Source organism: Ochotona princeps, chromosome 21, assembly GCF_030435755.1.
Source record: "Ochotona princeps isolate mOchPri1 chromosome 21, mOchPri1.hap1, whole genome shotgun sequence".
Lineage (NCBI taxonomy): Eukaryota > Metazoa > Chordata > Mammalia > Lagomorpha > Ochotonidae > Ochotona > Ochotona princeps.
The window spans coordinates 28,624,922-28,636,842 of record NC_080852.1 but is presented as its reverse complement, the minus strand read 5'-3'; the positions used below and the strand labels follow the sequence as shown (position 1 = coordinate 28,636,842).

General features: G+C 49.5%; 1 protein-coding gene across 1 annotated transcript; it reads right to left on the bottom strand.

Annotated features, from left to right (window-relative positions):
- Window positions 1–612: 612 nt before the first annotated feature.
- ZNF502 (zinc finger protein 502) lies at window positions 613–3,121 on the bottom strand. Its single transcript, XM_004581406.2, has 3 exons — window positions 2,994–3,121; window positions 2,788–2,896; window positions 613–2,282 (listed from the first exon to the last, which is right to left on the bottom strand). The coding sequence occupies exons 2-3, from the start codon at window positions 2,834–2,836 to the stop codon at window positions 799–801; spliced, it is 1,533 nt and encodes a 510-aa protein (XP_004581463.2). The 5' UTR covers window positions 2,837–2,896; window positions 2,994–3,121; the 3' UTR covers window positions 613–798.
- Between the last annotated feature and the right edge of the window lie 8,800 nt (window positions 3,122–11,921).

The following is an 11,921-nucleotide window of genomic DNA, read 5'->3' as shown; positions in this document are numbered from 1 at the left end:
ATGGAGCGGTCAGAGTTGTGGCAACTCTGCATGTGATGCCAGCATCTCCCAGGGCAGCACTGATTCAAGTCCTGGCTGCTCTGCTTGCAGCCCCGTTAATGCACCTGGGAACAAAGCAGAGGGTGACCCCATGTGGGAGACCAGGACAGAGTCCCTGGCTCCTGGCTTCAGCTTGACCCAGACCTGGCTGCTGTGGCCATTTAGAGAACGAACCAGTAGATGGAAGATCTGTCTCTTCCTTCCTGTCACTCTGCCTTTCAAATGCAAAAATCTTATCAAAAAGGAATGAATGCAGACAGTCTAATTGTCACGTGTCTGTCTCCCCTACCTTCCGGGGATCACTCCTGCTGCTTGGGATCCTCCCTCACAACCGCAGGGTCACTGCGGTCCCAAACATCCGGAGGCCCTTGTACTCAGCACGGCCCCAGAACCGTCACCACTGCCACGCTGGCGAACAGTGTATGCAGAAGCACCTTGACGTGCCAGCCAGTGGGCACGGGAGATGGGTGCAAGGGAACGAGAGGCGGGGGTAAAGGAGTCCTGCGGCTAACCCAACAGATGCCTCCCCCAGCACATGCGCAGTGTGGAGAAGCCGCCAACTGGCTTGGTTTGAAAAGCAGGAACTTCCTTTTCTCCCCGGAATGGACTCTGCGCTCCCCAACTCCCGGTCCTGCTTCTGGAAGGCTCCTCTAAAGTGCAGCCATCGAGAAGCCTTCCTCCTTCCACTTCCAAAGGCCACCTGCCTCTCTCCTCCCAGCCCTGCTCCCCGCTGGCTCTGCCCTAACGTCCCTACCAGCATCATTCCCCAGCGTGAAGTTTCTGATGCCGGAAGAGGACTGAGCTATGTCTGAAGAATTTCCCACACCGAATGCATTCGTAGGGCTTCTCGCCCGTGTGGATCCTGTAGTGCTCGCTGAGGTGCGCGTACTTGCGGAAGGTTTTCTCACACTCGCTGCACTTGTACAGCTTCTCGCCGGTGTGCGTCCGACGGTGCTCCGTGAGCGAGGAGCCGTGCGCGAAGGCTTTCCCGCACTCCTGGCATGTGTAGGGCTTCTCTCCCGTGTGGATCCTCAGGTGCTGCGTGAGGCAGGCATTCTGGTTAAAGCCCTTGCCGCACTCGTTGCATTTATAGGGTTTTTCTCCCGTGTGACTCCTCTGATGCCGAATAAGGCAAATGCTTTGGATGAAGGCTTTCCCACACTCGCTGCATTTGTAGGGCCTCTCCCCTGTGTGGATTCTCTGGTGTTTAGCCAGCGGCGTGCTCTGAGTAAAAGCTTTCCCGCACTCTTTGCATTTATAGGGTTTCTCCCCTGTATGGATGCGCTGGTGCTTAATAAGAGATGGGCTCTGACAGAAGGCCTTGCCACATTCCTTGCATTTATAGGGTTTCTCCCCAGTGTGGATCCTTTGATGCTGAGAGAGGTTGGCCTTTGTTTGGAAACTCTTCCCGCACTCGTCACATTTATGGGGCTTCTCCCCTGAGTGAATTCTCTGATGCTGGATGAGGTTCGAGTGTTTGCGGAAAGCGGAGCCACATTCGTGGCATGAGTAAGGCTTCTCTCCGCTGTGGATTCTCTGGTGTTCCATGAGATGTGACTGGTTGCGGAAAGAATTCCCACACTCCTTACACTTACAAGGTTTCTCCCCAGTGTGGATTCTCTGGTGCTGGGTAAGGAATGACTGGCAACGAAATGTTTTCCCACAATGCTCACACCGGTACGGCTTCACTCCGACGTGGATTCTTTGGTGCTGAACAAGGAAAGAACTGTGACTGAAGGCTTTCCCGCACTGCTCGCACGCATACAGCCTCTCCCGGGTGTGCGCTCTCTGATGCAGGGTGAGGGATGAGCTCTGAGCAAAGGTTTGCCCGCATTCATGACATGGCCAAGATTTCTTGTGTGTGGACGGAGCTGGACACTGACTTTGGCCTGACATCGCACTGGTATATATGCTCTTGGCTTCCCATCGATGCTCTTTCTCTTCTGTAGAAACCCGCAGATGTGTCACGAGGCTTGAGGTCAAAAGCAAGTTTTTCTCGAGATGATATGCTTGCCTCATCATTTCAGGGGGTGCTTCCTTGTGGAGAAAGGTTATTCCCTCAAAACCCCCTTTCTGGAAAAGGCACGGCGCCGGGGCCTTTCCAGAGTTTTCCTTCATGCCCTCACATGTGCATTTTTCTTCTGCTGTGGAATCCAGGTAATCCTCTTGGATTCTCTCTGCTAGGATCCCTGTTGAGCCAATTGCTGAGAGATCTTGCTTAGGAACAGGATTTTTCACCCAGCCTGAAAAAAAAAAACCACTGAAGTGAATGTCCCTGGTACAGGGTACAGTGAAGGCCCTGCACTTGGTGTCCCAGATAGGCCTCAGGGATGGCGCAGGGGTGAGGGTCAGCAGAAGCAAGTTAGCGTTGCATGTGTTGGGAAGAGCTGCATCAGGGTCACGTGGTCACCATCGGTGAAGAACCCCACCCTTCCCGCCTGACAGGGCACTAGACATCTAGGGGGTGAGAGAACCTCAGGGGATGCAGATAAAGGGAAAGCAGTGAAGATTACACAGGACAAGCTTCGGGCAGGACAGGGAGTGGCGCTCTGGAGTCAATGAGTTAATGTTAGGAAAACCTGGGGGATGGGAGGGGCAACATGAGGAGTGGGCAAAGTGGACCTGCCCCATCATCCCTGTAAGACAGGAAGCTTATCTCCTAAGCTTCATTCCATTTCCCTCCTGAAACATCTAAGCTCCTCCAACTGTCAGCCTGTCTCTCCCATGGGTTTTTCCTCCTTCACTCACCTGCACAAGTCTCTTCTCTAATCTCTTCAGCTCCTTGCATATTCCACATCTACCGATCTTCTCTGGGCTTTGATGGGAAAACACCTCTGGGGTTCAAGAACCGGGAGCCCTGCTCACAGGGAGAAATAACCATACCAGTGAACAGAACACACGGGACAGAGACGTGACCTAGGGTCAGTAAGATCATCTGATGACCGGCGTCGTACCTCTCAGGGTGGCGAGGTGTGATCAAATCAGCAAGCACCAGAGCCTTCGAGGGTCACACACTCCATCTGTCAGCTGTTCTGGAAGTGACAGGCTCAAACAGACTGACATACTGTTGAACAGATCAGAATGTTATTTTTCTCCTCACGATGATAAAGATGACAAGGACTAGAACATTCTCTCTCGTAACATAAAAAGTCAGTCCATTACACTGGGAAAATGGCCCCTCAGCAAGGCTAACGCACTGTCTGATTAAACTGCTTCTACCACATGTGATATGACCAGGAGGGGACTCAGGGACCCTTTCTATCCAACATAAACTAGAGACACAGTGACGTCTTCTACACGTCACACCAATCACACAGTGTGCCTTCACGTGCAGCTCAATAGAAGTTCAGGCTTCATTATCTTAAAAAATATAGGGCCCGGCGCCATGGCCTAGTGGCTAAAGTCCTCGCCTTCAACGCGCTGGGATCCCATATGGATGCCGGTTCTAATCCCGGCAGCTCCACTTCCCATCCAGCTCCTTGCTTGTGGCCTGGGAAAGCAGTCGAGGACGGCCCAAAGCCTTGGGATCCTGCACCCAAGTGAGAGACCTGGAAGAAGCGCCTGGCTCCTGGCTTTGGAACAGCTCTGGCTGTTGTGGTCACTTGGGGAGTGAAGCAGAGGATGGAAGATCTTTTTCTCTGTCTCTCCTCCACTCTGCATATCTGCCTTTCCGATAAAAATAAATTTTTTAAAAAACCTCTTATTTAAAAAATACTTGTATTAATTTATTTGAGAGAGAGAAAAACAAGAGAGAAAGCTCCTGTCTGATGACCCACACTTCCTAAATGTATCCAGTGGTTGGGACTGGGTCAGGCCAAGGGCAGGAACTTAATCTGGGTCTCCCACAAGCGTGGGAAGAACCCAGTCACTGGAGTCAACACCAGGCCTGCCACGGTTTGTTCTAGCAGGAAGCTGGCATCACAACCAGGTACTACATGTGGGCAGCGACTTCACTGTTGGGTTAAACACTCACCCCCCCGAGAAACTAGTTTTCACATTAAACTCAGACTGACTGGGAGAGTCTCCCACACTGGCGGGCACACAAACTGGCACCATGTGTCGGATCTTAACAGCTGTAGCTTGAGTTGTTGAGATACCGCGATCAGACAATATTTGTTCTGAATCCTGCAGTTCCCCAAAGTATGCATAGAAATGCTTATGTTGGGGCTGGCTGGGTGCCTCCCTCCAGAACACAGCTTAAACTGTCTAAGCCGCAGGTGGGCCGGGTGATGCGCCTGGGACATGGGCCGCCTCAGCACTTCAAGCCCATCACTCGGTCAGCATTCACTCGCTGCTCCCTTCACTTTGCAATCTTCTCCAATGCCTCCCCGGGATAAGGCTGTCAGCCTGGCAGCCGCCAAGTGTCCGGCTCAGGCAGCAATCCAGGCAGGGACAGTCTTCCTCCCCAGAAGCGCCCTCAGCCTGAGGAAGCGCTCCTTTCCCCTCCCCAGGCCCCTGGCCCTGCTCACCGTGAGGTCGGGGAGCTGCCGGCAGGTGCAACGGGAGATGCACCCCAAGCGCAGCATCCAGGGCTCCTCGGGGAATCTGACGCCGGAAGTGCGTCGCAGTGCGGCCTCTCTAGGCCACGGGAGGAGCGTCTCTGTGGAACCTGGACAAAGCTGGATCGTCCCTATTGCCCCATGGGGCCGGAAGGCCGTGGCTGCCTTGTGCCTCAGGAAAGCATGTTTTTATATATTACCTTCCGCAGATGAGAAAAAAAAATGTGCAATTCGTCTTTCCATGTGTGGCTTATTTCGCTCGGCAGCATGATGTCCTGTTTCATCTGTCTTGGCGCCCATGTCAGCATTTTTGTGTACAGCTGAGTGATTTGTCATTGAGTACACGCCACCTGTCCTTTCCAGTCATCAGCTGATGGACACCCAGGTTGAGCCTATGTTTGCGATTGTGAATTGGCGTCCACTGGGCTGGATATGGGAGTGCAAGGATCTTTTTAATATCCTGGCTTCATCTCTTTTGTATATATTTCCAGGAGTGGGACATCTTGGAAGCTCTCTTCATGTTTTTTGTTTTGTTTTGTTTTGTTTTTTAGGAATTCCTATTGTTTTCCATAAAGGATGTGCCAATTTTCATTCCTTTCCAAAGAGTTCTTGGCTCTGATTTTCTCTACATCCTTATGGGTATTTTTTAATTACCATTTTTGATTGGCGTGTTTAAGCCACTTCTTTCTTAAAACAATTTCTGGGCTTGGCACAGTGGCCTAGCAGCTGAAGTCCTCAAAGACCTTGTCTTGCACATGCCGGGATCCCATATGGGCACCGGTTCGTATCCCGGCAGCCCCGCTTCCCATCCAGTTACATGCTTGGGTCCTGGGAAAGCAGTCTGTGACAGCCCAAAGCCTTGGGACCCTGCACCTGCGTGAGGGACCAGGAAGAAGCTCCTGGCTCCTGGCTTCAGATCAGTTCAGCTCTGGCCATTGTGGCCACTTCTGGGGGTGAATCAACAGACAGAAGATCTTCGTCTCGTCTCTCCTCCTCTCTGTATGTCTGACTTTTCAATAGAAATGAATAAATCTTAAAAAATTATAATTTCTTATTTTCTATTTGATTTATATAGCCTTTTAGTTTTGGGATCCCTCACTTCCTTTGAGTGCATTATTGCCGCTATTGCAATTTCATAGGTTTTTGGAGGGAAACATTTGAATATCTGCTTCTTTTGCATTTTCTCTAGGTATTTTCTCTGTGGTGACCACTGACATCTAAAAGCTGTACCTGTTTGCTGTGAGTCAGCACTGACTGAACCTCAGCAGGAAACAGACTGTTCTATGTGGCTCCATCCTTGCCAGGTATCGATGGCACACAGCAGTTACTGTTTAAGTGACACTTAAGTTAACACAGTTAACTTAAACGTGTCAAAGAGGGTAGGAAGTAAGAACCCTACATGACACAGGAGGTGTCATGGCCTTGTACAGTGGGGAGGAAGTCCTTGAAGGATACTAGGCTCTCCGAACCATCGACCAGGACAGCTGTGGTCTAGTGAAGCTGGCCCAACATCCACAAAGCCAGGCCTAGGAGGCCGTGAAAATCATTACCAGGACTCCTCTGGCCGAAGCTCCACTAAGGAGCTGCATCACCCAACACAGAAAGCACCCGGCAGGCACAGAACATGGCTTCATTAACTTTGCCAGCAGATGGGAACACTTACATGGCTGAGCGTGGCCACCTGTGTGAGCAAGGGGCACACCTGATTTTCAATCAGATGTGGGTGCTATACAACTGCCATAACAAGTGTGTTGCGCACCAGAACTTAACATTGGGAAATTCTCCTTTTGGATGCTGTGTTGAGCATCACATGGGCCCAAGCTGCAGGCTCACTAAGGGACATCTGGATACATTGTACAGGATTCCTGAGTATTGGGCTCTGGGTGAGTTCCCAGAAGAGGAGTTCTATGGCTATAGAGGCAGACACACGCAGCCTGGGCATGGTGCCGTATGTCATGGTGACAGGGTCCCTGCGCGTTGCAGGGAAGAATTGGGTTCAGATAGAGGACAACATCCTGTCAGGCTGTTACCAGGGTCCTCCCTGTAGGAGCCCAGAGCTTGAACACCTGTTAGGGAGGTTTCTGACCTATGACCCTGGGAAGAGCCCAGAGTGGCATGTCTTACAAGCTCATCCCAGGACAGAATGAACAGGAAACAAGGACAGTAACTCCAGAGGAGACTCTGGCTTTTCCCCAGGAATAGGAAATATACACATATCTGGTGGGCCTGGGCTTTTAGTTGAGCCTATATAACCAGGACATCCCCTTCCTTCTCCCACATGCCATGCTGGGGGAAATCCCAGCGGGCAGGGCTCCACGGGAGAGTGAACAGAAGGGAAATCACACACTCTGCCCAGGATCCTGAGGCTCAGGACTAGCTGGTGGGCTGGGGCTTTCGGCTGGGTCCTAGAGCCGACTTCCTGCCTGCAGCCACTGATGTAGTACTCGGTCCCAGGACTGCTGCAGGGCCACACCAGGGGGCGCCCGGGGCCCTTGGGACCACAGGGACAGTGCCTGTCCACATGCCCTTCCCCAAAGAGCACCAGGCCTCAGGGTCAAGTGTCAGAGTAGTCATCCTGATTTAAAAAAAAAAAAAGCTTGAGGCCTAAAGGTGACAAGTATTCATAAAATCCAGTGACCAAATACCTCTTCTTGTTCACTCATCTTAACCATGATTATTTAATGTCTTTCTGTCACTCAGTTCTCTGTTCTTTTAAAAAATACATGCAATCAGATTGATGGAAAATCACTCTAAGAAATATTCCTAAATATAGATTGTCTGATCATATTGATAACAATGGACTATACAAGAAATTCTGAAACTGTGGAAAAAAAAAAGACCTGCCCATGGAATTTAATAATAAAAAAAATTACATAAACCAGGGCCCGGTGCAGTAGCCTAGTGGCTAAAGTCCTTACCTTGCATTAACCAGAATCCCATGTGGGTGTCAGTTCTAATTCCAGCTCTTCCACTTCCCCTCCAGCTCCCTGCTTGTGGCCTGGGAAAGCAGTAGAGGCTGGACCAAGGCCTTGGGACCCTGCACCCATGTAGGAGACCTGGAAGAAGCTCCTGGTTCCCGGGTTTGGATCGGCTCAGTTCTGGCCGTTGTGGCCACTTGGGGAGTGAATCAGCAGATGGGAGATCTTTCTCTCTGTCTCTCCTCCTTTCTGCATATCTGACTTCCCAACAAAAATAAATAAATCTTTTTAAAAATTTACATAAACCAGATAAAGAAAATTGATGGATTCCTATGTCTTTTGTTTAAAACATTGTTGGTTCTGTATTTGTGTTTCCTCGTCTAGGTTCCAACACATATTTTTCTTCTGTGACTTCATTGTACCCAGTGCTCTGGGAACAGCTTTGTAAACAAGTAAAAATTGTTTGCCTTTCCTTTTCCTTAATTCATCTAAAATGTAAAATTTGTCTGATGCATTTTAGATTATTACGCAAATGGGATTGTGTTTATTATGAGTTCAGAGGAAAATTCCTCTCTTCATAACACGGCATAGTTAAAAACTCTGCCATATCTATGGTTAACAACTTTTGTTATTATACTTTATATAAATATTTAATCAACAGGTCAGCAGTATGGCAAAGCGGGTTAAGCCACTGCCAGTGATGCTGGTATCCCACATGGATATGTTTTGAGCCTTAGTTGCTCCACTGTTGTTTTTTTTTTTTTTAAGATTATTTTATTTTTATTGGAATGTCAGGTATACAGAGAAGAGGAGAGACAGAGAGGAAGATCTTCCGTCTGTCCGATGATTCACTTTTCAAGTGTCCGCAACAGCTGGAGATGTGCCGATCCAAAGCCAGGAGCCAGGAGTCAGGAGCTTCTTCCAGGTCTCCCAGGTAGGTGCAGGGTCCCAAGACCTTGAGCGATCCTCTACTGCGTTCCCAGGCCACAAGCAGGGAACTGGAGGGGAAGCGGCGCTGCTGGGATACGAACTGGCGCCCGTATGGGATCCTGGCATGTGCAAGGTGAGGACTTCAGCCGCTTGGCTACCACACCAGGCCCACACATCACTTCTAGAAGTCTTGGCCATCAGAACCTGCATTTTTAACCCTCCTGGGAAAGTTGTCTGCGCATTCGGAGGTTGCCAAGCTACCGACGGTATTACAGATCGAGTACTGGAAGGGCTCATCAGACCCTGGACCCTCGGACCAACCCTCAGAAAAATGCCCTACTGCTGATCTAGCTCTGCCCACCTCTGAGGAAGCCCCCTGGCCTTTGGGCGTGGCCTAGCCCAGCCCAGCCCAGCCCAACCCTATGCATGGTCTTCAATGTGTTGTATTACTTATCCCTGCGGGTGAGCCGCAGCAGAACTGTGGCTGCATGGTTCCAGCCCAGGGTCCTGCAGGAGTCTTGCTGGTGCTTTGACTCTGGGTGTTGGGAGCCGCAGCAACGCCCTCCGTCGTGGCTCACTGCAATGGTTGTTGGCAAGAAGCATCAGTTCACCGCATGGGCCTCTCTGAGGGTCACCCAAAGGCCTTCACAGCATGACTGCTGAATTCCTAGAATGAGTGTTCAACAGAGGAAAGGCACGGAGGTAGCTGCAGGGGCCTGGGCAAGAGTGCACCATGACAGTCCGAGATTTGACGCTACCGGCAGGTCCACGTGGGCTGGCTGCGGAGTCATGGTGTTCCCGTAACAGCTAAGCTGTGGTGATGGAGACTGAGTACTTTACCTGTGCTACAGCGATCAGCATGATGCTCTGCCCCTCGGCCCTCTTCCTTCCTGCTGTCACACCCCACAGAGCAGCCCTTGCGCAGGGGGTCACAGGAGACGAGACCCAAGCTGTCCGCTCCCTGGGCGTGTGCAGTCTCTTCATTCATATTGAACGGGGGGGGGCATTTGAGACCTTTATGCCTAACTCGAGACATGCCTAGATCTTGGCTTTAGACTGTTTCCTCTTGCACACTCAGTACTGCCGTGTTACAGTAACCTGTATGAGGGAATTTTATGTATCTTGGATTTTCAAAAACTGCAAATAATGGGTAACTGTCTAGTCTGCCAAAATGCAGAGCATTTCCTTCTAAGCTGGAATATACCAGAAGGCTCCTGGCAAGTCTTTCCTCTGGGACCCCTGGTTCCCATGTCAAGAACAAGTCCACACTGCCCCCAAGGCAGTGGACCACACTTCAGCATTAATATACATATGTTCATATTAAGAATGTGCTGCTGGGCCCTGACACTACCAAAAACAGGAAGTGGCAAATACAAGGAAGGAGTGACGCCTTGTTTAACACACCGGTCTCTTAAAATTATTTAGTTAGTTAGATAGATAGTTTACAGATCTCTATTTTAAACATGTTCCCGTCCCTACTCAGAGGGAAAAACTACCATAAGGCATGATTTTTTTCTTTGTAATATCTCTTATTAGAGAGTGCATTGCCATGTTCTTCATTCCCCAAATGTCCCTAAACAGCTGGAGTTGGGCCGCGGCTGAAGCCAGCAAGTCTTCTCCCAAGATTACTGACACCTAAGAGACTTAGAATGTTCAAAGCAGCGTTACCCCCATAGCCAACAGGGGCAAATAACGAATGCAACTCTTAGTTGATGAGACCTGGCCGACAGATCCACGTGTGTTATTTATTTCCTTGGCTCTCCCTCTAGTGGTTATTCTAATCTGCAAGCCAACACATTTACAGTAACTGGAAACAAGGACAGGATTCAGAGCCAGCACACATCACCTCAGCTGCCTTCACATATCCGGCAACTGCTGTTTGTACAGATTTAAATCACTAGTCTTAAATACTACAGATGCATCACGGGTTAGAAAATAAAATTCAAAACTGATATATCGAATTAACAAACTTCACGTCTAACTGACTTGTAGTGGGCTCTGGCTTTGAGCCATAAACAGTTTCTCCCTAAAGAAGTAATTAACCTTCGAAGAAAAATCAACAGGGATGCCCTTGGAAATCATGAATTCGGGCTTCAGAGGACGACATGCCAAGACTATTGCTTTCTATACAGGATTCTAGAAGTTCGTTAAAAAGACGGCTGTACTGGGAAACCTCCACAGTTTCTAACATGGAAAAAAAAAAAGCACAATTAAATGGATCCATTTTAGGCTCTCAGGCCTCTATTCCTCCCTGCTTGCTTTTCTCCTAGGCCCTGTCTTACACTACAGAGACCACAGTCACTAAAATGCAGTCATTTTACGTGTTCTTGTATACACACAAAAAGGCACTTATCAGAAGCCAAGCTGTTCAGATCCCTCATAATGGAGAATGTGAAAAGAAGTTTGGCAAAAAATTCAGAGTCTACACAGCATGACTTCACCCAATAGTTCCACGTGACTGTGTATCTGCCACGTCATAGATTCCTTCATGATTCTGTCTGCAGTCACGACACACAGCTTAGACTGTGCGTCTATCCATCGCCCAGGACTAAAAACAAATAATCTCCTAATAAATAGTCACTCTCAAACTTTAAGGAAAGTCCTTCATGCACACATCTATTTCTTCAGTTACCTGAGCAGACTGGGCTGGGCCAGCTCTGACGACTCCAGCACGTTTAGGTGGTTCCAGATCCCAGTTAAAGAATTCTCTCCTTTGCAAGCTCTAGCAAGCTGAGCCAGGCCCTGACTGGTGGCTCAGGACCCTCAAGGCGAGCATTTCAGGCTAGGCGGCTCCTGGGTAGACCCCGCTTCCAGCAGCCCCCTGTCTTTCATGGAACAGACTTTCCGAGCTCTCACATCACAAGTTAGGAAGGAGGAAGTTGCAGAACCTTCTTCTTGACCTGCTGACAGCCGACACGTGGCCCTAACGAAGGAAGACGAGCAGAAAGTTCTCATACTTGGCTTCTTTGCCTTTCACCTGAACGGCGATCAGCTGCGAGTGCTTAAAGCACAGCACGTATGTTCTGACACATACGTGCACCTGCATGTTCCTTTGCCATCTCCTTACTTCCCAGGGACTGTCGGGTCCCCAATGTCGCTGTAGCTGAGTCTCCATCATGTGGAGTTCTGTGCAAATGAGTTCCTCCAAGATGTATTTATTTTGGTCTGGCTTCTGAAAGCCACCCATATTGTTGTGTGAATCAGCCGCTCATTCTTCATCTCTCTGTGTGGACATCTAACGGGGTCCCTCGTCCAGCGAGTGAAGCTCCCACACAGGTGCTTGCTCTTATGAGGATTTATTGAAGGACAAACTAATTACATAACATAACAAAACAAGAAATCCAAGTATAATACAGAAGGGCAGTAACTACAGCATATTTACAGGCTTCCTCTTCTACTACTACTACTACTACTACTCTACCACTACTCCTCTTTGTTCTTCTTCTCTCTCAAACTTAGGTTAAAACCCTATCAACAGCCAATTGCAACAGGGCTGCTTGGCCACGCACACACACACCAATCACAACTCTGATCA